General features: G+C 37.1%; 1 protein-coding gene across 5 annotated transcripts in view; it reads left to right on the top strand.

Annotated features, from left to right (window-relative positions):
- The window catches only part of NUBPL (NUBP iron-sulfur cluster assembly factor, mitochondrial), a 77,588-nt gene that overhangs the window by 18,399 nt on the left and 32,752 nt on the right, over positions 1–26,437 (top strand). For 3 of the 5 annotated variants that reach the window (XM_063160398.1, XM_063160400.1, XM_063160399.1), the window contains 2 exons: positions 7,669–7,708; positions 7,800–7,890. The exons of 1 other annotated variant lie outside the window; for it this stretch is intronic. In XM_063160398.1, the coding sequence (XP_063016468.1) occupies positions 7,669–7,708; positions 7,800–7,890 (131 nt within the window). The remainder of the gene's footprint in view (positions 1–7,668; positions 7,709–7,799; positions 7,891–26,437) is intronic. One more of the 5 variants, XM_063160401.1, reaches the window with a different exon arrangement.

Here is a 26,437-nt window from a genome sequence, read left to right as displayed (position 1 = left end):
TAGCTTCAGTGTCTTTAATCTCTTAATAAAGTAGTATATTCAAAAGATCAGTAGTAGACATGTATTTTCATAATTTAGAATAGAATGTAATTTCTTAGAGAAAGCTAACAGTGTTTGTGGCTGCCCATTGAATCGAATAAAATTGCAGGAACTATAGAAATGGGCACCTGAATTTTTTCACTGGGGTACATTTGCATATCTTAAGACTGTGATAGCAGACTCTCATAACGGAATGTGAAAATTTAAAATAGTTTTGACTGTTTAAAGATGTCGGCTGGAATAGTATTAAGGGATTGTGGCGCATTCATTTGAGAGTCATAAATAGAAAATTGGGAGTGGACTAGTGACATAGACAAAATATTATGTATTTTGAAGAAATTTATTGATGATAAATCAATAATAATGATTATGAAGAAATTTATTGATGTTTGCTGAGGATTTAACTTTACAAAGTTAAAGTTAAATCCTTCAAGTAAAGCTTGAAGTCTTGAAGTTGTATTTGTCATGCTTTATCAGTGGAACAGCATCATGATAAATTTTTAAAAAACCCTACATTTGATTCTTTAAAAAAAAGTATTTGTGGCTGATACCAGCTCTTGATTGGTGAGCAAGTGGTTTTTAGGTTGTCTGTAGTCTAATGATATGTTTTATTGATTCTATTTTGAAAGTAGCCTGAACTGAAACCCCTTGTTTTACTTTTGATGATGTCTTAGCCCAATTTATCTGTATGGTGGAAGTACAATAGTCCCAATGTGTACAATGTGACAAAATAATTAACGAAAGTGTTGTAATTTATTGTGGTTTGTATTTTGGAGGCTTTTCCAAATGTGATCAAGTAGTTGAAGATGAGAAGACTACTTAAATGTTTAATATTCTATTTTGGACCTTGGCTGTTGCTCTCAAACCTGTAACAATAAACCTCAAGGTGGATTAGTCCAGCTATTGTTGAGCTCACTTGTGGAGAAAATCAAAGACCTTGGAAGGGAAAGGAGATGGCAGATACACAATTCTGCAAGTAATTATTTATAGGCATACAGCTGTTAGCTGCTGTTTAAAAGGAAAAAAACCTCTAGGGAATTAATTTATTAAAAATTTATTCTTCATTATAAATAAATTCATACAATTACAAAAAGTATAAGATGAGAAATTTAGTGTAGTAATTAAAGCTTCTTACTGAGACCAGTCTTTTTGGATAAATGGCAAATGAAGTTTTACCAAATGCCACTCCAGTATAAATTACTGAAACACTGTGACCTGAAATAATACATTTGAAGTACTTGAAGGCAGATTCGTATTACTCTTTATGTTGTTAATCCTGTGGTGCAGTAATTCCAAATTATTTGAAGTGTGGCTAGCAGATACTTAGTATATTATAAAGTTTACTCTTAGAGATACAAATGTGTTTTTTTTTGGTTCAACTGGTATAAAAACTGGAATTAAATTGCAAAATGGCTTTTTTATAGGAACATGATAGATACTCTTTTCATTATACATGCATAAACAAAAGAAATAAATCATGCTTTTGTAGACTGAATGTATTTACCTTTTTGCTTATTTCAGAGGAATAAATGTTTCCATTTCTCTGCTAGAAGAAAAATTGAAGGAATGCAACCAATTCTGAATTTTCTCAATATTTTTACCTTGCAATTTCACTTTTATGCTTTTTTTCCTTCTGTGGGCTTCTTGCTGTAGTCTGTCTTTCCTTCTCTGCAGTACAATGTAGTGGGTTTTCATAATAGAGAAATGAAGCAGAATAGATCAAAAACAGGAGAAAAAGTGGTTTAATCCTTTCCCTGTAGAGCCCAGAGGCCAAAAGTGACAATAAGAGTTGAAAAGCTAGCATCTCTTTCCATTTGCTTTAGCTGATGGTCATAATCATTTATATATTGAGTGTGATGCCGTATGGTGTGGGCTATCCCTTTTGTAACTTGAGATCAGCTGTTGTGGTTGTGTCCCCTCCCAGTTCCTTGTGCACCCCCAGCCTGCTTTGCTGGTGGGGTGGGCTGACAAGCAGGAAGGACACGGACTGTGTAAGCACTGCTTAGCAGTACAGAAGCATCCCTCTGTTATTAACACTGTTTTTATCAGAAATCCAAAACACAGCCCCATACCAGCTACTAAGAAAAGGAATAACTCTATCTTAGCCGACAGCACAATTACACATAATTGTTTGAACATTATTTTTTCCTTCCATGTTTTTTCACCTAAATTTCCTTTTTTGGGGGGGAGGGGCGGGGCAGGGGTCTTGATTATAGTATTTTACAGTATTGAACCTAAAAAGGCTGAATTGACACAATTACCTTGAGTTGTCTAGTTTTGCTTTGGAAGCAATGAAATCCCTAGTTAACTGGAATGTTTTTTTGAAGTTGGGTCTTAAATTAAAGCTGATGCATCTCTGCCCCTGGGGTTCCTGCTGCTCCCTGTTCTGCTCTGCTGTCTGGCACCCTGTTATGTGACTGACCAGGGCAGCCCCCCTGTCACAACAGCAAGTCATTGCTTCAAATGACATGAGCTTTCCCAGAGGTTTTTGTGTGTCAGGACAGATGTCTGTCCTGTTAAACTGAACGTTGGGTTAGTCTATTTCATTCCTTGTGGATATAATGAACTAAAAGGACCTGCCTAAATTAGTCTAATAAATCTTTTGATCCACTATAAATAGAATTTTTGTCTCCTTGGGGATCTGAGGACATTTCAAAATGTGGGTTATTTTAGCAATTGTAAGGAAGACATTTATGATGAAAAGTAATGGCATGATGCTTAAAACTAGCCCTTTGTTTTAAGCCTAACAAGTCAGTGCTGCCTTAAAATGTAACAAAGGTGTTTCTAAATCACTGTGCTCTTTATTTGTGCCAGATTTGCTTTTGAAGTACGGTCTTCCAGCACGCAATTAGTTCTTTTGCTTTTAGATAGGACTGCTGAAGTCATATCTGCAAAACTGTTCTGTTAATGAAAAAGCTTTTACAGAGCCTTGTTTCCTCTGCAGTCTGTTGGGAGGGAAAAACTGTAATGCCTTCTCAGGTAATGGGACTGGTAGACCCTCTAAATACAAGAATCAAATCTCCTGGGAAAAGTTGCATTTCATTATGCACATATTTCATGAAATTGAATGGTGAGCATGGAATTATGCTCTTTAAGTCTCATTACTAGTTTGCTTTGGTTAAGTATTTGGGATGTCTCTGTGGTTAGATAACACTATTAGTGCAGGATGTAATGGGCAATCACAGCCTTCCTTGTGTGGAGCTCTTCAAGCTTAAAATACAAATTGTTGTATTTCTGGGGCAATCCTGGAAATAAACTTACAACACAGTGTGAAATCAAGCCTGAAGTCTCAATTAGTCTGTCACTTGCCATAGAATATTCTAGGCTTCTGGCATAAGCAGTTAAAACAATGATTACAGTTAAAGCAAGGAATTAAAATTTATGACTTTGACTAACCTTTTGGTGACAGCATCCTTTACCCTCTTTCATAGATTGGTGTCACTGTTTTATTTCAAGGTACCTTGGGGCCCTGTTGCTATTCATTCCTCTGCCCTCTGTGGCATTTCTTTCCTCTTTATCATTCTGTGGGTGGAATTCACTTGCCTTTGCTTAGGAACCCACTGCTACTTTAAAGATGCTTGGAGTGTGGTGTCAGGCTTCTGGCTGTTCCTTCAGAAGGTATGTCTCTCCCTACACCCTCTGTCAAAGCTGCTAACCATGTACAAATCCCAGCTCCCTGAGGCATCCAGAGTGGCAGGAGACATCTATGTTTACACAAGTAAAGCCCAATCATTTTTTTTGCTCTTCCTGTCCAAGGGCTTCCTTCTGTCTGTCTCCCCAAAACCCCAATTTTCTTCTTAGTTCAGATTCTTGAAAACTCAGAGCAGCTTTTCTGCATTTGTGCTTGCTAGGCCAGTGAGCTCAAAATACATTTGCTAGGGTATTGCATGATCCACTACATTTATATGTAATAACCTGCCTTTGCTTTTTGTAAGCAGTATTATGCCTTCTAAGGAGGTGTAGCACAACATCTCAGTCTTGTGGAATAACACTCTTTACTTACCTGATGGGGTAGGAATGAATGTAAGCTTCTGCTTGTGCTATTGCTCAACAGACTGCTTCCAAAAACTAAGCCATGAGTTGGAATGGCTCCTTGTGGCTTAGCCCTGGGCTCCATCACGTGTGACTGTTATTTGGGAGGACAGACACCATAAAGTTGAATGTACTCCCATTTCTTTTTTTGTCTCCCCAGTTTATATGCTGAGCATGAGGCCATATGGGGTGGGATATCCCTTTGGTCAGTTGTGATCATATGTTCAGGCTGTGTCCCCTCCCAGTTTCTTGTGTGCTCCCAGCTTGCTGGTGGGGTGGCATGAGAAGCAGAGCAGTTTTTGACACTGTTTTCATCACCAATCCAAAACGTATCACCATGCAAGCTACTGTGAAGAAATGTCACTGTACTCCAACCAAAACCACATACATACAGGTATATATATGTAATGTAGTGCTGTACACACCTTCTGTGTTCTACTGACCCTGTGACCCTGGCCATTGTTGTCAGTCAAGCTATGTCAGTCTTCTTAGAGAAAACGTGGAGTAACTCAGTTATCTTATTAGGATAATCTGTTTTCAAGGCTGGATTTGTTGGGGGAGAAAAAGCTTAGTAAAAAATAATTACAAAATGCATCTTCATTGATGTAATGAACATCCATCTTCATTACATCAATGCTACTCTTCCCCATGTGAGTAACAATTCAATCTTCAGACCAGTCCCAGAACTATTTTAATCAGCAATCTGCTATAATGCTTTCATGAATTTGCACATCTGCCTTTTCTAGTGCCTTACTTGTATTCTATCAGAAAAGGCATTTACTGACATGTCATTGGTGCTACGTTGATCTTACAGATCTGATTTTGTATGTTCAGAGAAAACACAGCAATCTTTTACTTAGGGCCATCAAGCCTGTGGAAAATTGCAAACTAGGCAATCTTATTTATCTCTTGGCATAGGTGGTATGGTATTGCTGTGTGTTGTGAGTTTAGGAGATCTGTTTTGTTTTGTGTTAAATTTTTGGAGCTGTATGGTAGGCTTCTGATAACAGAAAAGCATACTCTAAAAGCAATGGGAATTAGAGATGTTACTGAGATCTCATTAAGCTAAATCTTCTTTACATGTTATGTTTTAGGAAATCTTCATGAGACCCACAGTGAAAAAGGAGGAAGGCCTGTTGCTTTTGATGAGACGAGGGTGATTACCAATGCCCACTGAAGCACTTTAGATTTGAGATTAGTCTTAAGAATGATTTTTAGCAGTAGGCAAACAGTGGGGAGCTCTGCAGTATTTTGTACTACTTTGAAAATATGCAGAACATTATAGCCAGAATATACAGCAAGTTGTGAATTGTTCCTCTGCATTGTATAAATTTGATTAAATCTTGCTGCTCAGAGCATTTTATAATCCTTGTTGTTAACCAAAGAAAATAAGATGCAGTTTTAATAACAGGAAACTCTGCTGTTGAGAAATAAACCATGCTTATATTTTTAAAAGCAAAAGCCCCTTTTGCTGCTCTGTAGGTCAATGTTTATCTACTCACAGCAACTCTCCAGTTTTGTGAAGGAGAGAGAGATGTTGGAAGGTGTGTGAGCTCAGCCTGTGTACCTGATCTCTGTGCAGAAGAAATTGTCCATGCAGGTAGTGGATGTTGAGATGTCTCTGTATGTTTGACTCGCATAGTGTAGAGCAGTTGGACTGAACTGAGGAGTGGCTTAGTATTGTGGTGAACTTCCCAGAATAATGCATCTTTTCCATTCATCTTACTCACCAGTTCCTGAGCCTCATAATCGGCAGTCAAAGCTTGGCCTCCCCTTTTTGTTTTGTTTTGTCTTAAAATTTTCCCTATTTCGTGGTAAGAAATGAAGGAAACCTTGAGTCTGCAGTGGTATACACTATTGCAAGTACATTTTTCCTACTACATCTTTTTTAACCACTCTCTTAGGTAAATGTGTAGTAATTTCTCTCAATACCTTTGACACTTCTATTTTAACTTGTGGGGGTGTGCATCTTGTTTACCAAGCCACCAAAACAGTGCCTAGATGTGGCTCTAGGCTGATGTTCCAATGTCATCACTCTCTTCATAACTAAACTGTCTTACTGCAGGGGGTGAAGTAAGCCTGTGATTGCTAGAAATGTGGTTAGACACTATAGTGCCACCAAAGCAAGTCCTGAGTCAACATTGAAGAGCTGCACAAGTCAAGAACAGCTGTATGCACTGGTGCAGTGTGTCAGTCCAAGCCAGTCTCTTTTTCAGCAATAGCTCCCAACTCATTCCTGAATGCAATAGTCATACAAGTGATTTGTTTATCTTCCTGTTTTGTTCTTTTTGATTTGTAAACCAAAACATCCAATTTATTCTCCACCATATTTCTACAAAATTACATGGCTTGAATGCTCACTTACTTGATTGCTTGAAAGCTTTCATCTGTAGAGTTTAGCTATTGAATTTGTGTGCTCCTGGGTGTTATTTTGTCTGAATTTGGAGTTCAGCTTTGAATGCTCTGTTTTTATTTTACTCACATTGTTTATTTTACTCACTTAGTTTTTATTTTACTCTCTTTATGTATTTTACTTTGGGTGCATCAAGGATTTCTGTCAAAATCTGCATTATAGTATATTTTCTGTTGTTTAAAGTATTCTTCCTATTTTCTGCTAGTCCCTGCCTGTGCATGCTCTTCCGAGATATCAGCTAGACCAAATAAAATGCTATTTGTCCTTTTTTGTGAGTGTGTGTGCCATTTTGAGATAAGGTGTGGATTTAGATGGTAGAAACCACAAGGAAGAGTTTTGGCTTTTGTGATATTTTGTTTTGAATGCCTTCTTTTTAATTGTTTTGTTTGCTTTCTGCTTGCACACCCCTTTGCTGGCAGAACAATTACAGTATTCCCTCCCTGCTTTTTATTCTTGACACAGGAGGCATAGGAATAAGATGTATGACAAGGACAATACATCTGCAACATTCAAATAAGAATCTTTTGTTCCTACAGAAACTTTAGAAGTCCTGCAGATTTATATCAGCCTGAAGAAATCTGGGACTAATTACCTGGAGCTGTTGACAATGTATAGTTTAGGGATGGTTTTATTTGGTATCTCTACTCTGGGGTTTCTGTGGCAGATTTAACAGAAGGAGACAAATTCCCCAAATCTCTGGTATGTTAGTGGGAATATTATTCTGATTCATGAGATTAGTGAATAGGATAGATTAAAAAATAAGAATTGAAATCTCATCATGTTGTATGACTTTGGTTTTGTTCCAATATAAATGACTCAGCTTTTAGTGATTCCTGATAGGGAATCTATGCCTTCCAGCACAGAGATTTCATAAAAATAGATTGATTTTGGCAGCACAAAGTGACATTATTTTATGGGCATATACATTGTTATTCTGACAAAAGATGAATGGTATTAGTAAAATGTAACAACCTAACAAAAAGTGGAGTCAGATTCTTGGGCAGAATAGATAAATCCATACATTTAATGAAGGGATGAGGGGGAAAAATAACTATTTAAATAGAGAGGGAAAATTGCTCTTAAAAGATAAAGAAAAGTGTAAGCTTATTTCTTTAAAAAAAAAACCAAAATACCCTAAACCCATCTCCCCTCCAAAAAAAACCCCTTGTTTGCTTTTGTTTTAGAAAATCTAATGAGGCCCCTTAAGAACTATGGAATCGCATGGTGAGCATATGTTTTTTATTTAAATCAAGCTTCTTTTCAGATGTACTTGGTATTGTGCTGTAAAGCTCAAGTTTCTGGTTTGTTGTTGCAGCATGTCTATGGGTTTCTTGATAGAAGAGACTGCCCCAGTTGTGTGGAGAGGGCTCATGGTAATGTCAGCTGTTGAAAAATTGTTGAGACAGGTAAGGCTTAGTTATGTATTTCTGCTTCAAAGTAATCACTTATTTTGAAATGCATTTTACTGATACATGAGTGTCCATGACGTTATTTTATATGTTATTAGTGAGCATTTTGTGTCTTGGTCTTCTTAAATTCAGGTAAGGGGGAAAGTTGATACTTCTATGTTTACCTATCCCCCTCAAACAGAGCTGTTGTTCTGCGCCTTTGATGAGTGAATTACCTCAATTTGCCTTCCATTTCATTCCTTTTTATGTTTCTTTATGCAGTTGTTAAAAAGGCATTTTGAAGTTGCCTAAGGATTTGAATGTATAGATATCTATGCATATCTACAGCTGTATTCCCTTATGTGCTTGTTAATTCACCAGCACTAAGAATTCTTGGATGGCATTTGAAGTGACAGGTACAGGAAAATCATTAGCTACAATCTCTGTGTAATGCAGATAGATTGTTAGTTAATAAATCTTCTGGCATGTAGAAGTGGGATGACTTCTTTATTCTGTGGCAGATCTTTTTTCTTTTATTTTGAAGAGATCTGTGGAGTGCTAATGAGACAAATAGGTGAAAAAATGCATTAAGGTTGCATGTTTAGACTTTGAAGTGACCCAGATTGTTCACAGCTGATGTCCATTCTAGGAATCTACTGTGTACAGCCTGGAGATCACAAGGTTTCTGTTTATCTTATTTAAATGCTTCCAAATACTGTGCTTCTTTAACAACTGAAAAGAATAATTTTTTCAGCCTTTTTCCATTTTTACTGAATTCTCCTTTAGCACAGATTTTAGAATAGTGGCACTTACTGCTCTGGTGACAGAAATCATATGTCTGCCAAAACTTCAGGAAGAACATCTTTGTCCAGAACTGACCTATAAAAGTAAGGGGTATCCATGCCAATAGCTGTGGAGACCATTCTGACCTCTCTGTGTGCTGTGTTGCGCTGGCTGGCTCAGGAAAGCAGAATGTAAAACCTTGAAGGCAGAGTTAAAGTTAGCACCTGCTGTATTGGCATGCTCTGCCCTGGGAGAGTGGAGGCTGGCAGGCACTGCAGTGCTGTTCCCAGTCCGAGTGTCCCAGCTGGGGAGCGTGTGCCAGCATCCTTGGGCAGGGTGCTGGGGATGCTGTGTAATGAGCTCGCTGCTCCCTAGCAACCAGTGCAGTTACATGCTGGCCAAGCATGCTGTGGGAACGAGACAAGTCCATTAATGCTCAGGGCATCACTGATTTCCCTGGCACTGAAACCTTAGCTGTGAAGGAGGAAGGCTTTATGGCTAAATTTCTCCTGCCCACATGCATTTTGCTTCTGCATGATTACCAGGTTAGTCTGAAATCTGAGCTGGAAAAGTTTGCATCTCTTCCTTTGAAGAGAAGCTCACAGATCGCAGGGAAAATGAGCAGGTCTGTCTGATGTCCCGAAAGGAAAAGAATGGATGTTCCTGACTGAGATGTGCTATTTTGTTTGTAGAAACTGTAATCTCCCTTCTGCAGTAACCAGCCATTCTCAAGCATGGTTAACTGCAGGACCAGTAGTTTAATGACTTTGGACACCTAAACAAGAGAGAACTGCAGCATGTGATGATCCTTTTAAAGATACTGTTGTTCTATTTTAGATTAGAAATAGTTTTGTGATCTGTTGCTTGTGATCTTCAAAATTTTTTTTATTTTTTCTGGTTGGTCTTAGCTATTACTTCCCTTTAACAGGATAAAGTTGCTTCCAAGAATAAAATACTTCTGCTGGTATTTAACTGTCTAAAATCATATTCTTAAGAAATAGCTTATCTCATTAGCTGCATAGAAGCGATTTAAATTAGCTCCCTAATCTAGATTTGGAGTATAATGTAAGTGTACAGAGTTCCTATGCATTCAGACAATCTGCTAAAATACAAAGTTCTTAACATAGTTAATTCAACCTGATAGAAAACATAGATGTTCCCATACTTTTTCCCTAAAAGCAGTGGTGGTATTTCATATTTGTGTTTACTGTTAGATTGTGGAGGGGTTTTTAAATTGTTTGATAGCATCAAGACTGTGCATTCACTCTGTGAATAATTTTGGATGTGTTTTCTTTTTTTCCATATGAACAAATCTGTTTTCCAGAATTTATCGTGTTTCTGATACTGCAGTAAAGCATTTGAATTGCTTAGTTTCCAAATTCTGTAATGGGGACTTGTTACCTCATAAATATGAGTGCCTGTTATGAGTGTTTCAATGCTTGTCTTACACTTGGAACTTAAATTTCTGGAATCCTTACTCTTTTAAATATATTTGTTAAATATATACATAATGCTTTTTGTATGTACTTACTGCATGTGATCTCCCTCTTTGTAACACAGGTTTATTGAATAGTGTCAGACTGGTAGATAACAGGCAGTAGTAGTGAAATAGTGAGTGGTGAGTGCTTGGTGTTCCTCTGGTTATGCATATCTCATGAGCAAGGTGGTTTTCTGCAACACATACTATTCTCCTTTAGCAGAATTTGGGCGAAATGTGCCTTATAATACCAAACAAAGTGAACAGTTTAGGATGCTGTATTACTTACATTACCTATATATTGATGTATGTGTATCAAATTAGTATATGAATGAAAATATAGAGCATATTCTATAACAGAATCATTGGTTAATAGAAAAGAAGGAAAGTGATGATCTTAAACTATTGAAAGAACAAGAAGAAATACAGAAGGAAATTATATTTCATGCATAGTGAAAGTGAATTGCAAACAGTAATGGAACATTTGATCTTTATAAACATATGCATAACTCTTTCTGCTAAATATATCTCTAGTTTATATGTCTTGAAATTCCCCAAAATTTTTTTGTGGCTGAGAAGTGACTTCTTTGTTAACATAAGTACTGTAGGTCTATTTACACTTCAGCATGGTCTATCACTTATCTGGGTTTTGTCTCTTATTTCCCTGTCACAGTTATCTTCATGTAAAAAGTCTTTCACCTCTGTTAACACTTCTTTTGAATCTGGCTTGCCTGTAGGTGAGATAGAAGAGAGTATTTTTTTTTAGTTTGAGTTTTTAAAGATCTCTCTTTTCTCTGGAGGTATAATTACAGTCCAGGTAAGTAAGCTCTCCAGTGCCATCCATGGTACTGGGCTTTTTCTCTGTGGTTTTCACTTCACTTGAGAAGCTGCCTACTCTTTTGTCTGGTCCCATTTACTTTGTTCCTTTACTCTGTGCATCTTGACTCTGTGATGGTATTTGGTTCAGATTAAATAACCTACCTCAAAACTCATGATCTTGCTGTATTTGTTGTGGGACTGACTTATGATTAACCTTTAGGCTAAGCACAGTAAAGATACGATATTTTTTGAGAGTTGCCTAAAGCCTGTGCTCAAACAGTAATGTGTCTGAAAAGCTGTTGAAATAAGTATCAAGTAGGTAGCTAAGAACCTTAGAAATAAAAAGATTATTTAAAAAAAGACAAGGCAAGCAGAACTTGCTCTCTGATTTGAATTGCTTTTTCAGCAGGGATTTCAAATACCATTACCACTATCCCATACACTCCATATGGCAAGTCCTCTAGCATTTCTAGCAAAGTTCCATTCTTTTTTCTGTCTTAGGGTATCCTAACATCTTTGCCATCCTTTGATGGCAAAGAAACAATTAGAAGGGTGCAGATACAAACCTGCTGTATGTCTTGGAATGTGTTATGGCAATTATTCTGCCAAAGGCTCTGTGAAAGGAGAAGTCACTGTGCTGACTGCCAATTTATTATCTGCTATAGTCATAGAAGCGATACAAATGGAAGGAGTTTCCTGTTTAGGGAGTAATCAGTAAAACTTTTAATTTTAAAAGATAGCAAGTGTTGTTTTCTCTGGTCTTGGATTCACTATCTTATTCCATGTGTGTTACCTACTTGAACTATTGGCAGAGAAGGAAAAAAATCAATATTCTGCACACAAGTCTGCTTCTCTTTTTAAAAAAATCAAATAAAAATGGGACTACAGATAAAATTCAAGTGCATATTTTATTATGTAATATTCTCCTTGTATCTTTGTCCTATCAGTAGATAAAGTTATATCACTACTGGAAGCAAGCGTTGCCTACACAGCATGGATTATAGATACCAGCAATTCTCTTTTGTGTAAACAGTCCCCTTGAAAATAGCCTAGAAGTCTGCTCTATTTTCAAGGCATGGATCTCAGGCTGATGAACACCCTTAATAGAATTTCTTACCCTGACATGACATTTTAACCTATGTTTTTGCGGGCTAGTCAGATCTTAAGAGGCAGGACTCTTGTATTTCTTCCTTATCATAGTTTTCAAGAGTATCCAGAATATTTTTTGCATCTTTGGTATATTATGGCTATAAAGCAGAGCCTCAGTGCTGCTGTTTGTGAATCCTAAAGGTTCTGTTGATGTATTTGATCAGGATGAAGCTGTGTTCCCAGAAAGATGAAATTTTTCCTGCAATGGCTTAATTCTAATGAGTCCCTAAAATGCTCTTATTGTCATCAAATTGTAATTCCTCAAACTCTTCCTTCCTGCTTATTTTAGCACTACTTCAGCCTCTGTTTTAGTCAAGGTAGGTGTTGAAAGAAAATTAAAATGAAACAAAGTTTCATTTGGATGGATATAATTAGGAAGGAAGAATACAGGGAAGTTAGCAGAAAGCAAATTAAATAAAACTTCCAATGCTGAGCCATTATCAGCAAAAGGAGGTGGAGCCTTGCACTTTGATGCTTGGACAGGCTTTATCCCCTGTAAATTCATGTTGAAAATCATAAATTAAACAGAAGAAGGATCAATGTTATTTTATTAGCTAACCCAGGACTTAATAGGACTGTAGTCTAAAGATTCAGCCTTACTCTTAAAACAAATTGAAATCAGTTTGTCATTATTTAAGCTGTACATAGTTTTGAAAATTTGGCTAGCGGTGAGGACTGTGTACTTCTTTCTTTCAAAGCCAGCACCTGCCAGAGATAGTGATGGTAGCAATTATTATATGGTGGAGTGTGTGAAGGTATGTATATGTGCTTGGGCCTTTTTAGTAGCATAATTCTCTGATGCTCAGCTATCATATATATGTAGTTGCAGAGTATATCATGTTGTCACTGTGAAGAAAATTAACTCTACTTCAGCCAGAACTTGCACACATACGTTGTAGGGAATAGGGAAGATATAGACAAATGGATAAATAGTCTTTAAAATGTTGAGCAGACTATGGGTTGTGAAGTCTGGGTTATTTCAAGAGCCCATATGAGAAAGCTGCCATAAAGCAAGCATAGTGTGAATAGGACAGTAAAAACTCCTGTTAAAAGATTTGGGATTAAGGTAACTTGGAAATAAAAGTAGCATTAAATTTTGGGAAAGCATATATTATGGAGGCTATATTGTTTTGGGTTTCTGATCAGTCTGAAGTGACTCATCTCTATAGAGGAGATGATAGATATTCAACACTGTTTTTGTTTGAGTGGCTTTACTTAGTAAATCCTACATGGAGTTGCTACTAGCTGAGAAGTGTGTATGTGGTTACTGGTATCCTTTGCACCATTTACATTGGAGAGGTTGCAGGTACAGACTGGGGCCAGAATTTCTTTAGTTGTGGTTTATTTAGCTATACAGTCATGCTGCACTTGGGAAGACAAAAACAGGTAAGGTATTGAGAGCAAATGTATTTATACCTGGTAAAGTAGCTACCAAGCTGCCATTGGTTGTTTTACTGTGCATGTGCTAGGCAGCAGGATGTTCTGTACATGGTGTCTGTAGACATCAGTCCAGTCTTGTTTGGTATGTGTGCGCATAACACTCTTGTCTTACAGCTCAGAAATTCTTCAGCCTGTAAATTTTCAGCTTTGTACTGCCTTGTCTGTGTGTAAAACTGCATTTCTTATAAACAGAACCATGGAAAAACTAGGGGAAAGCTTTCTGCATTAGGAGGAGCAATGTGGATTTGATCCAAAGCTGTAAACAATGAGAGCGCAGTCACTGAAGTAGTTAAGTACTACATGCTGAGCCTTCTGTCTAATTGGTTAGTATGGTTTCCTAGGAGTTGTTCTTTGGCTTCTGTTTGTGACCATGTATTGTCTTTTGCCTTATGTTTTTGGGACCACGGAAATTTTATTCTGTGTTTATGCACTGTTCAGCATTGTAGTGAGTTACCGTTTTTTGTGAGAGATGCAGAGACATACAAACACTAGTATTTACAACTTCCAAATAAATATAAACATTTTTCTTTGATACTTTGTTATATTTATACAATAAATTTATAAGACCTTTTTTCTTTTGAGCAAGTACATTTTATGTTCCTTGTCTGTTCATATGAATGACACATATCTGTTAAGAATGCCTGAGATCAGTGTAAATGTATCTCTGGTATTCACCAAACTGGTGTTCTTCAGGACCTAAATCTCTTTTGCAGATACATATGCAATTGCTTACCTTTTGATTGTACATGCTACCTTGCCTGTATATTCTCCAGCAAAGAGCCATCAAGGTGATACTGGGGCGTGGAGCATGTTATGTGCAAATAGACACTGAAGAACTGGGTTTACTTTGTTTTGAGACAGTTCAAGGGAGATATGAACTGCTGTTGTGAGCTACCTAGTGGATACGTAGAGAGAAGATGAAAGTAAATTTTTTGTGGACGTGCACATTAATAGCACAAGATGTAATGAATGTGTGTTGCAATATATAGTAAGAAATGTGAGGGGGTGTTGGTGGTTTGGTTTTTTACAGTTGAAGCAATTGCATGTCAGAACAGGTTGCCAGGAGAGATCTCAAAGCTCTCTTTTGAGAGATATTAAGAACTCAGCTGGGCAAGAATCTGAGTAACCTGCTCTAAGTTGTTTCTGCTTTGTGCAGACAGAGGTCCCCAAGGTCTTTCAAACCTGAGTTGTTCTGTGATTCTGGGATTAGTTCTAAAATTGACATTCCGGTGCCTACTTGACTGTCGGTCTGTAACTCCATTAAAGCTCAGAGAGAAGAAAATGGTTCTGCCTATCACAGAAATCATTGGTTAGAGCAGTCAGTCAAAACCTGAACTGAATGTAGGTGTCTCTCTGACTGCCTTAATCACTCAGCGAGGGAATCATACCATTAAGTGTTGCAGTCAAATGAGCATGTTTCAACATAATGACTGGGACCATCCTTTCCTCAGTAGCATTTGTCTCTCTAGACTGTTGAGGTGCTAAGGTGGGGACAGAAAAGTCAAACTCAAATAGGCCTTATTTCTTGAATGAGGCATCCTTACTATGAACTATGAAATAAATAGAAGAAATACATATTTTGTTTTCTTGTCATACTTCTTGTTTTTATAGAAGTACCTTGATCTAGGAGAGGTTTGAAGCATGCATTGATGTGCTCTCAGGCACTAAGAATTGAGTAGGGATGTCATAAAGAAGTTTTGCTGAAGACTGCTGAATTTTTTTTCATTAGCTTTAGTAGTGTCCTGTCTAGTATGGAGGCCTGTATGAAACTCAGACTGAGAGATCTGGCTATTCTCTGTAGTGCATGGAGAACCATACATTGATTTTGTTTCTTTCTTTGTTGAATCTTGCCATCAGTGTCAGCCCTGAGTAATTTAAATTCCAATTTGACAAAGAAAAATTCAAAGATGGTAGCAAAAGTGTTCTTAAAAAAGCAAGTAGAATAAATCTTTTATGTCAGATTTTTTTAGATGAAAAGCAAGCAGGAATGAGTGGACCCTGGAGACATGAAGTGAAGGCTGTCATGTTTTTAAGTGTTTTCTAAACAAGAATACTGGTGGTATTTATTTATATGGAAAGGTTCAAAATATGGACTGCAGGAAAAACCTAATGCTGCTCTTATTTTTTTTTTTTTTTCTTTCACTGACAAGGGCACCTACTATTTTTTCTAGCTGCTATAGGTTAGATGCAAAAAGGGATGTTGGTATTGCTGCATTGAGTATTGGAGTGCCTCAGTGGTTGGTGCCCTGCTTGCAGGAATGGAAATTTAAACCAAAGCCTGGCCTGGAGCTACTGCATACCTGGGGTGGTGGGAATACATCACTTGTCATTCCCAGTGGTACTATTTGAGGGATTATTTTCCCCTCCTTGATTTATCTCCATATTCTTTGGCAGCATCTTAAGATAATAGGTGCAAATTTGGATTTTAAGGGTAGCAAGAAATTGTCATCCTTTAGATACATTTCTTAAACAAATTGGCAGAAAGTACCCCTTTTGCTGTGTTTCATCACTTATATGGTAAATGTCAGAGATGAAATTATTATAGTGTGGGCAAAAATGTCTTATCAGTACAAAATTAGTGAGACAGTATTGGTGGATGGGAGGGAGTAATGAAATGGGAATTAGAATTATACATGTTGGGTCAGGAGGAAGACAATAACAATTTGATGGCTCTGATTTTTTTGTAGCTACATTTTCAGTGAATTGAAAGGATGCCCAGAATAGTAATAGTGAATCAATGCCGAAAATTATTCTTACTGTAAATGTAAAGATCAAGTGAAGAAGGAGCACTGCTGTGGAGCCAGATGATTTTTTTTGTGTGGATTTTATTTTTAACACTTTTTGGTTTAGGAAGGGAGCTCTATCAAGAGATGAGCATTGAAGGTATTTAACTTGTATTATGGCACTAAATTTTCAAGACAGGAAAAGAGTGAGATGGTGCAATGGGAAATTTTAGCAAAAGGGGTAAGAGGCATAAATAGCTCTTTGTTTTGCAAACTTTTGTAGTCTTTTCATGTTCTAGTACAAGTGTAAGAGTCTATGCACACTTGTTTGTGTATCAACAGAAGATACATGGCAGAAATGTATATGCTTAGTGCAGATCAATACAGTATTCCTCTTTCTATGTTTTGTGCTTTGGCAAATATCCATCCATCTTAGGATACTTGCTAATTTCAAAACTGACATGTGTTTCACAATATTCATGTGTTTATCCAATTTATCTCCAAGTAATTGAGGCAGATAGTCTGTAACAGATATTTACAGTTTACATTTCATAGAACTAAACAAAGCTGCTAGATGTATAAGCTTATATTATGAACAACAAAGATTGTAGTTTTTTGCATCTTTGCAGTGCATAATTCTAAAATACAGTACTTACAGTGTCACTACAGTGGAAGATTTGCCAGCTTTTCCATGATTACAAAAATATTTATTCTCTTTATTTCTTCTGTTTTGAGATGCCTCAACCTAAGGTGGACATGGAGATGGTTAGATCAGGCTAAAGTCTGTTACCTTATAGTTTTGGCAAAAGGTAAAAGTTAATCAGAGCAATAGGAGTAGTTGCATCTTTAGGGAGTTGGAAAGCTTTTCTGTTTTTATTTTTGTGATCTAGAGTATGAGAATGAAAAGATCCGGACATTTCATCCCTAACCAAAACCATTGGTATTATGTATTTGTTCTATTTAGAAAGGTCCTTTGCTATTGGAGGTATTTTGAAAAGAAGAACAACACTCAGTAATAAATAGTGACTGAACTGCCAGTGCTAAAACTGCACTAGGATGTGCCACTAAGACGGCATCTACAGCTGAAAGATGGTAAACAATAACTCCAAATGCTTGTGAGATTTTTCTTGTGTCTTTAATAAGCTTTCCTTTCAATCAAGGAAGGTCAAGCTTCGTTCTCTTGTTTTATCACTGAAATTAAGGAAACTGTTTCAAGGGCAAGAGAAGATGACCCATTCATACCTTACAAAAAGTGTTTTAAAATTCTTATACTAATTTTTTGTTATGTTTATTTTTCTGACACTAAAGGACAAATAAACTAGTTTCTTCTCCTTCTGAACCGACCTAAATCAATGGAAATCTCTACACTAATTTCTACACTATGGTTCAGCTGTTATGTTGATGTTTAGAAAAGCTTCCTACAGGAATTTGTATAATCATCACTAATTTGCTCATATGTTAATAATCACCTTGAAAGGTCCTGTCTGTCCAGACAGAACTGCCTTAACCAGTCCCAGTCTACATGTATATATTTAAAGAAAATGATGGTACTTCTGGAGATCAGAAGCTGAACGTTGATGCAGAGATGTACTGTAGCCAGAAATGTGAGAGATGACAGAAAGCTCTTTATTTCCACTCCTCTGTCCCCCAGTTAGAATACTTCTATTGTCACCCTTTGACTTGTGTGTGTTTTGGGGTGGGTGTGACTGAATGAATATGGGCTTGTGTCTTTTTGTTTCCAGCTGAAGCTACAGAACCTGTTCTCTGCCTTTCTTTTTTTAATGAAACAGGATCCATACAGCTCCCTGTTGCTTTATTGGCTTGCATTAGCAGCTGATATGAAAAGGGATTATAGTTGCTGAAAGGAATTGACAATCATAGAGAGAAGTGTTAAGAAAACCAGAAAAACCCAAAAACATTAGCCAACATCTTACTGCTGAACTGGAAGCATTTGCAGTAAATGTACTTTAAATGTCTTTGAGGATTCAAAAAAAAAGGCAAAAAAAAAAAAGCCTAACAGCAGAGTGAGAATGTATTTACAGCAAACATTTCTTGGCCTGGTTCCTCAGCTGTCATGGTTATGACTGTGCAGTTACTGCTGCTGTGGGAACAGGCTGGGAGAGTGTTTTCTTTGCTCTGCTTCCAGCAGTCTCATCTTTCACACATATTACACAGGTATGCATGTGTCTGCTCTCCTTTGCATAAAACAAAACAAATGCAAAACATGCAACTGTTTTGCTGGGTTTGTTGACCAGACAGGAAGGAAGAAATGGCTGAGAGCTCATAATGTCTCAAAATGGCTGTGCTGGGGTTAGATTTTTTATTTTTTCCCTCAAGGTTTTAAAACAAAGTAGCGTAAGGCTTGTCTGCAACAACGTTTAGAACTTTGTGCCTAAATGGCATCCAGCATCGTTCTTGGAAAGAGTGAAAGAAATCTTTAAGCATGATTTGAAGTGTTTGCTGAACAGGAATAGTGGTGGTAGAGAAGTGAAGGAAAGAGAAGCAACTGCTTGTTTTCTTTTCTAAATAAAACTTCCATTATTTATGCAAACTTTAAAAAAAAAAAAATGAGACACCTAATGCTGCTCTTCTACTTTCTCTGCTCTTCTCTTCTAATAAGAGGGTTTGTTCTTTGTTTCTAGCTGCTGTAGGTTAGATGCAAAAAGGGATGTGGGCATGGCTGTGCTGTGCCTAGGAGGCTGATGCCCTGTCTGCGGGAGTGAAAAGTTAAACTAAAGCTTAGCCTTGAGTCACTGCATACCTGGAGTGGTGAGAATACATCACTTATCAGTGGTACTGAGGGATTACTTTGCCCACCTGGACTCCTTGGCGGTGCCATGATAGAATAGGTGCTGCATCTTGGAGTGCTGAAGTTTAGAGCTTGGTGTGGAATAAGTGGAAATTGATGGTGTAAGTCAGTGGGAATAGGTTTGCTAAGTGGAATGAAGCAGTGCTCAAGATGTTGAATGAGAGGGCTGTAAGGAAAGGTCTGTGGGCTCACTTTCTGTCTCTGTCCTGGATTTCAGCACCTAAATGTAACCTTATTGGACAGCTGTGTGGAGTGAAAATTTAAAGCCAAAACTGAGCATCCTCTGTTATGTGCCAAGATCGTTCTTTCGGCTGAACTTTACAGGCTTATTCTCTGTTCATAGTAACAGCCTTGGAAGTCGGGAGGTGAGAGGTGCAAGTTTGGTTACGTTAGCAGTTGAGCATTTAGGGCTGTATTACCTGCTACCCTGGTGAATGCCCTGCAATTCCATGCAGCAGTCATAACCCTCTGCACTACAGCTAGAGATGTAAGATTCCTGAGGGCAGGACTAGGTGTGTGCAGGGGGAGCACAACCAGATCTGTGCAGGAGATTCATTTCACCTGAAGCTTTAGCTTTCTAGGTGAAAACTTTAGCTGCCAGCCTATACAGGATCATGGTGGCTTCTGTGGCTTTTACATTTTTGCTTACACAGTTTTATCCAGCTAAATTCCACCTGCCTGGGAAATAAAACGTGACATTTTCCCATTCATAGGTAGGTTGTCTCATATGACTAATTGTGATATTAATCAGTTGCTATTATAACCGTAGAATGACAGGCTTTGTGATTTTGTTTTTGGTTTGATTCTTCTATTTTTAATGGCCACATGTGCTCAGCTTTGTGTTGAGTTCCCTGTTGCCAGTGGCAGGTGCATTTAGAGGTTGCCTGCTACATGGGGCTTGTAAGACTTTCTCCTTTCTCACTAATGTGTGTATAATTAATGGATCCCAAATTGGCTTTGTGTTTTAATTTTATGCTCAGTGGAGATTTTCTATTTCCTTTCCTGAGCAGTCAGGATGTTTGGGAGAATGCGTAGGTGGAGCTCACCAAAGCTGCTTTTTGAGCATGTTTTTTCCCCATTTTTCAGCCATTCTTTTTCATCTTTTTGATCAAAATAGAAGTGGAACCTCGCTACCTTGGAATATTGACTGAACTTTGACACATTGTTCAGCGTTACGCATTAATTTTCCTTATTAAATAACTATGAGTGTAACTGTATAAACAGATTTTTTAAATTAATATTGAATTAATATATGTTAAACTGATTGCACAGAGTTGTTTCTTTTATTTTTAATAATTCAGCTTGCATTCTGTCTGTTGGAAGCTGACAGATTGATCCTTCACTCAAACCATCCTCCTGTATCTCTTTTGCTCACAGAAAATAACTGTAGATATCCAAGAATAGCAGCAGGTTTTGTACCAGTATTCTTTGTAGAAAGCGATTATTTCTCACATCCCAAGTGATTGACACAAACGTAAAGTAATTGTGCTTAAGGTACCAGAGATTAGTGTCATGGGGCTTTTTTCCCCCTCCCCCTCCCTAACAAAGGAAAAACTGCTTTTCTGTACTATTCATGAAGCTGTAGAAGATGTTTCACTTCTTACTGTGTTTTGCTCCATCAATAGTATCTTTTAAAAGAAAGATTATGTTCTCCTAGCAGAATGCTGCCTTTGGAATTCAGCTCTTACTAGGCAAAGTAAGAGCTAAAGTGGACACCCATTTAAAATTCTCTTTTTGCTTTCTTTTTTTAGATTTTTTTTTTCTGTATTAAATAAGAACTGGAGCTAAAGAAAAAGCTAGGAAGTGAATAAAAATAGGAAGACTCTGCATTGCTTGGCACTAATCTCTGGATGTCCCTGAGACTCATGGTATCAGCACCTGCAGCAAATGATTTTAATTAGATTTAGAACACGAGTAACACTTTTATATTGTTGCAGATTCATAACTGAAGACACTAGTGAATGCAAAAGCATTGTTCTGTGTGCATAGCAATTGTTTTGCCAATCTATAATTTCACACTTTAATAGATTATCTGTTGTCTAATTGATAGCAAATGCTCTTACTACTCCAGGAATATGACATTCAGCACATCTTTAAATTGTGGCTGTGGTATGTGTGTGACTGCAAAATGTGTATGGTTTTAAAATTTATTTGTTTTTGTTTTTACATCTTATCTCTGTCATTAATGCCCTTTCTGTGTTCTGCTATTTGTAAGGACAATGTATATGCAGTTTTTCTTGCACCTTTCTAACCTAAAGGCAGTTTCTTTGACAGAGAACATACACCAACCTCAGAGTTACAGTCCCACGGTCATGAATCTGCTCTGTTCACTCTCATACATACTCCTGCTTACATTCTTTTCTCACACTCTTTCATCTTCTTCAATCTTCCTGTAGAGTTGAAAGGTTCTATACGTTGTGCAGCCTTGTTGTTACTTCTTGTTGGAAGTATTGATTTTTGTGCTTTGACATAATTCACGCAGACTCTCCAACACTGGCTTCATTTGCAAGGGATGACTTTTTTGAATTCAGTGACTGCTGAAGTTATACTTTTGAATTTAAGTACAAAAATTTTGGAGGAAAATTTTAATCCATATTTTGAAAAGCAGGTTGTTAAAAGAAAGGAAAACAGCATTTTATTATTAAAAATTCATGTTTTAACTCAAGGTTAGTTCACTTTAAAACCTGATAACTTCTCACCAGGCAGAAAATTAAGTTCTATATTGAGATTTACTGTCCTTTGGCCTCTGTTCAGTGGTCTACATCTAATTGATTCTATTTTAGTTTTTATGTTGCACTATTTATGGTAATACTGGAGGGTTTTCTTCAGCAGCATTTTAATTTACTTGAATAACACCTATCATGTTACTTTCTTCAGTAATCTTGTTTCAGAAGGCCTTAGACTGGCCTTGGTAGAAGTTCCTTTTTCTGTTCAAGAAAAGCATTTTACATTGTAGTTTAGAAAGTTTTCTGACATTTTTAATCTAATGATTTTTAGTTTAAGTGTTGATTTAAAATCATTGTTTCAGTGATGGTCATTAAGTGGTACCTACAGTAGTCTGTTGATACCCCAGTAAGAAATTTATAACTTTTTTTTCTTATGCCAGAAAATGAACTGACACTTAAGAAGAAAATTCTATTTACTTCTCAAGCAACTTAAGGAAGTTAAATAACGTATGAAGCAATTTAGGAACATGGCTTTCCATTGCACAGTTTTAAGTATTCAGTCTTAAATTATATATCAGCTTTTAACATCATTACAGAAGTACAGGCTGAAATACATATGGGGAGTTGGCTTATTAAGCTTCTCCCTTTTGATATTTGTTGCCAGTACTTATAATATTTCCTTCTGTTGTTATTTTAGGGAAAATCTGATTCAGATGCCTTATATAAATTTTATGAGCTTAAGTTGGGTCCTGATAATACTGCCTTAAAATGTGTTATTTGGCTTTGGGTTTGATAGCTAAACAATGATTTTGCCTTTGTGTATTAGTAAGGAGAACTCAAAGAGAATTTGTGGTTTAGATGATGTTTCTAACATAGCTGTATCAACCTGGTGATTAGTTTAATTAGATGTGATGCTAGCCCAGTTTCTTCTGATTTGTTGACCTTTACCTAACTTTTGTGCTTAGTTTCATTGCAACAAGACGTAGGAATAGACCCTTGTTTATTCTGTATTTCTTTTCCTGTTGTCATTATTTAGCAGCTGAACTACAGGCAATTCTGTACTGTAGAACTTGGGGAAAACACCCTATGGTGTGTTTCTGAGGAAAAGTTTCTGAAGTTTCTGCAAATTATGTATTGTTCAAGGGTAGAGAGAGCAACAGACCGATGATCAATCTTAAAACTGCATAATAGAAGTTTGCTTTCCAAACTGTCATCTTTTCAAGAGCAGACTCTGGGAAATGGCAATCACAGCTCACAAAAGCTTTTTGTAGTAACAGCTTGAACCTAGAGGAAGAGCCTTTTATATGTGGTAGTGCTGAGACAGTCTTCATCAGAATTATTCCTTGTCAGTGACCCTCAGAGATTATCCCCAGGCTCTTGTGGGTTTTCCAGACTGCCCCACAGCTGGGTTCCCTCTTCCCTTCCAGCTGATGTAATGTTGACTGGGCTTCCTGAAGAAAGTTGGTGTTGAGTGCCTTCCTGTCTCCTGGAACACCCTACAGAGAATAACCTCTTTGTTTTTGCTTTCTGGCAGGTGTTTCGTTTTGTTGGTTATACAAATGAAGGTGACAGAAAACTTCAGGTTACTGTGTTTACCTTCACTCTTAACATTATTAATAGCCAACAGAGAGGAAGAGGAGGAGACCAGTTTCTGTTCTGGTTGTTGAATTGAACAACACTCAGGCATTCTTCCTAGATACTTACTTCTAAAAGTTACTCTTAACCTATATAGAGACTAGGCCAGTTTCCTTCTCCTTGGATGTCTTTGTAGCAAACTGTTCTTACGGTTCACCTCAGTTTCTCTCTGAACTTGGCACAGCAGACTGCTCATAAATACCTTAGAGGGAATTTGAACTGTTGTAGTGCATCTGTTTTTCATGGTGTCACATTGCAAGGCTTTGGGATTGGTTGAGCATCAGAGGACAAGTCAAAGGGCAGTTGTGTTTGTTCAGAAAGTGTCCAGTTATGTTAAGCACTGTGGCATATCCTGTTGTGATACTACCAAAGAGAAAGTTTCTGTAGGGGCTAAAAATCTTCTGGATTATGTCTGGGGAATGTCTTCTTTCTTTATCAGATACTTCTGAAAGTACATAAAAAAAGTAGATTAAAATGCCACGTTTCATTATGCTGTTCCTAGATTATCTGTTTGCTTACACTGTGAAACTATTTACTTGTTCTTAATGTTTGTGTGTGTGTAAGGGGCATTATGTAAGTAATTTTTCAATGAATTATTTTATAATATTATCATGTTACTATATTAATTTCAAGGAATTGTTTTATGTTAAAATACATGGTTTTTATTTTAAATGCAGGTTTTATCTTAACACTTAAGTACATGTGAATAGATATATAAATCTTCACGTAGGAGCACAATTTCTCACCTTTACTTTGCTCAGCTGTTTGCCTGTATTAAATCATTAACATACACACCAAGTAGTGTGAGGAGAGGAGAGTGGATCTGGCAGGAATAGAACTTAAGCTGCCTGCAGTGTAGCTCGTGCTGTTTTTCTGATACTGGTGTTCAGTTTGGCTGGCTGCTGCCAAGTCTGCACCTGCATAACTCTTGATTGTAACTCTGCATGTATTCCTCTTAATAAGAACAAATAAATAATATCTTCTGTTATTTACCAAACAACCAAACATGAGGATTACTTCAAAGTCATAAGTAGCAATCCCTCTTCTGTTCTAATGCTTTACCATCTCTGCCTCATGCACAGAGGCTTCATTCCTCAGCAGAAATGTCATCTATATCTCTGTGTTCTACCTTGGGTTTAACTTGCTATTTAGAACCCCTACTCAAAATGCATATCTGGTATTTTGATTATGGATTGTCACATAAACAGAATGATTGATTAAAGTAATTTACATAGAAGCATTCCTGGGGTTTTTGAGCAAGGGAAAATACACAGAAGCACATGGCACTTAATTACTTTGCTTAACAATAAATGTCAAGTTAAACCTTTTTAAAAAAAGATGAATGCTGTGCTTAAGGAAAACGCAATTACATTTCTATGCTTTGAAATGTTTTACACACTGTATACATTAGAGGGGCAAAGACATTAGCACCTCTATACATGCAAAGGTGCTGACAGATTTCAGATGCTACAAGACAGGCTTTTGTAGCCCTGTCTGCCTATTGCTTGCAAAGGGAACTCATCTACTGTAATGTGCTGTTAATCTGAGCTCATTTTCCTGTGTGAAACCGCATTTGCATACACACATACTTCTTGGAACTCATTGAGAACATGATCACAGTGGTCCCGAATTGGTAAATTGTTGCATATAAACAGGAATTGCATTCAAAGTAGTGTTTTATAGCACAGCCCGATTATTTGTTCCATTTTAATAATGTTGAATTAATGGCAAAAGTAGATTTCAAACAGCCACTCCTGATTTTATGTTCCAGTTCTAAATTTAATTAAAAATGTCTTTCTCCTCTTTCTACTATGCTGCAGTTTAGTAACATACTCCTAATTTCTTCTTCTGTCAAATAAAGTGTACACTTCCATAACAAATTGTCCAAATTACATTCAATAATGTGTTTAATAAAAAGATTTTCATACTGCTGTATTCCTGTGGGAGGGTAATGGAGGAGCAACTGAATGACATCCAATCCTTGCAGAATAGAAGAAAATAAGAGGAAGCCCACAGTGAGAAATGGGGTTACATGCAGCGTTCCCCAGTACAAGTCTGAGCAAATCTGTATGTCTAGACACTACTACTCACTACCGGGCAAATAGACTAGATCAGTTCTTTCCAGAAATTTTGGCTATATTATTTTGGTGCAGTTCTCCCTTCTTGCCCTGAATTGCAAATGAAGAAGAGGAAAATGAAACTTTGAGGATAATTACCTGAATGCATTCAAAATAAAAAACATAGTTTTGATTAGAAATGGTTTTCCAATCTAGTTTGCCACCCCATTTTCACCAGTTCAGCATCACCAGCAATAGCATGCCTCAGAGAGGTTTGTGGAGGGTGGTGCTCTTATATATTTAGTACTTAGGGACCTTGGCATCTTTGCTGTGGATTTTTCTGAACTTTTGAACTTGACAGGCACAAAATCCTGTCTGCCACCTACTCTGCTCAGTGGCAAGATGTCCTCTCCACTTGTGCTGGAATGGTGTAGCTTCTCCATTTTTCTGTGATCAAGTTTCTAAGCAATAAAACAGACTACACTTTATTTGATAGGTAGCTCATTTCTTTTTCTTTTCAATCCATGAATTTGAAAAAAATATGTGAAATAAGATGTTTACACTGCCATAAATTAAATAAAGCGTTATAATTTAATTACACTATGTGTTAACAGGGTATTTTTCCTGTTGCCTAGCAATGAGATTTACCATGAGATTCACCATGTGCTTAAGACTCCTTTATTAACTTCAGTTTTCAAAGGTTTATAACTTTATTAAGAAATCATTATTTGTAGGACAATCCAGAAGGGGCACGTTGGCTGTTTTGGGGTCACTTACTAAGAGAGTCTGAGGCAGAAAGCTCTGGTGCCCTTACAATACAGGGTAAATTTTGAAAGTATGTTATTGAGCAAAACTTTGTGTATCCCCACAAATCTGAATGTCTAGGAAAGGCTTTGAGCTGCTGGTGTTTGCTGTCACTTCCAGTAGTGTTGCACAACTGCAATGCTTGATACATTGGGCAATCACATGGAACTTGATGAAGGGTATTAGCGCTTGAAGAGGTTGGA

Source organism: Melospiza melodia, chromosome 6 (genome assembly GCF_035770615.1).
Source record: "Melospiza melodia melodia isolate bMelMel2 chromosome 6, bMelMel2.pri, whole genome shotgun sequence".
In the NCBI taxonomy this organism is placed as follows: domain Eukaryota; kingdom Metazoa; phylum Chordata; class Aves; order Passeriformes; family Passerellidae; genus Melospiza; species Melospiza melodia.
Note: the sequence above shows the minus strand (reverse complement) of the source record. Positions and strands in the feature narration are given on the sequence as shown.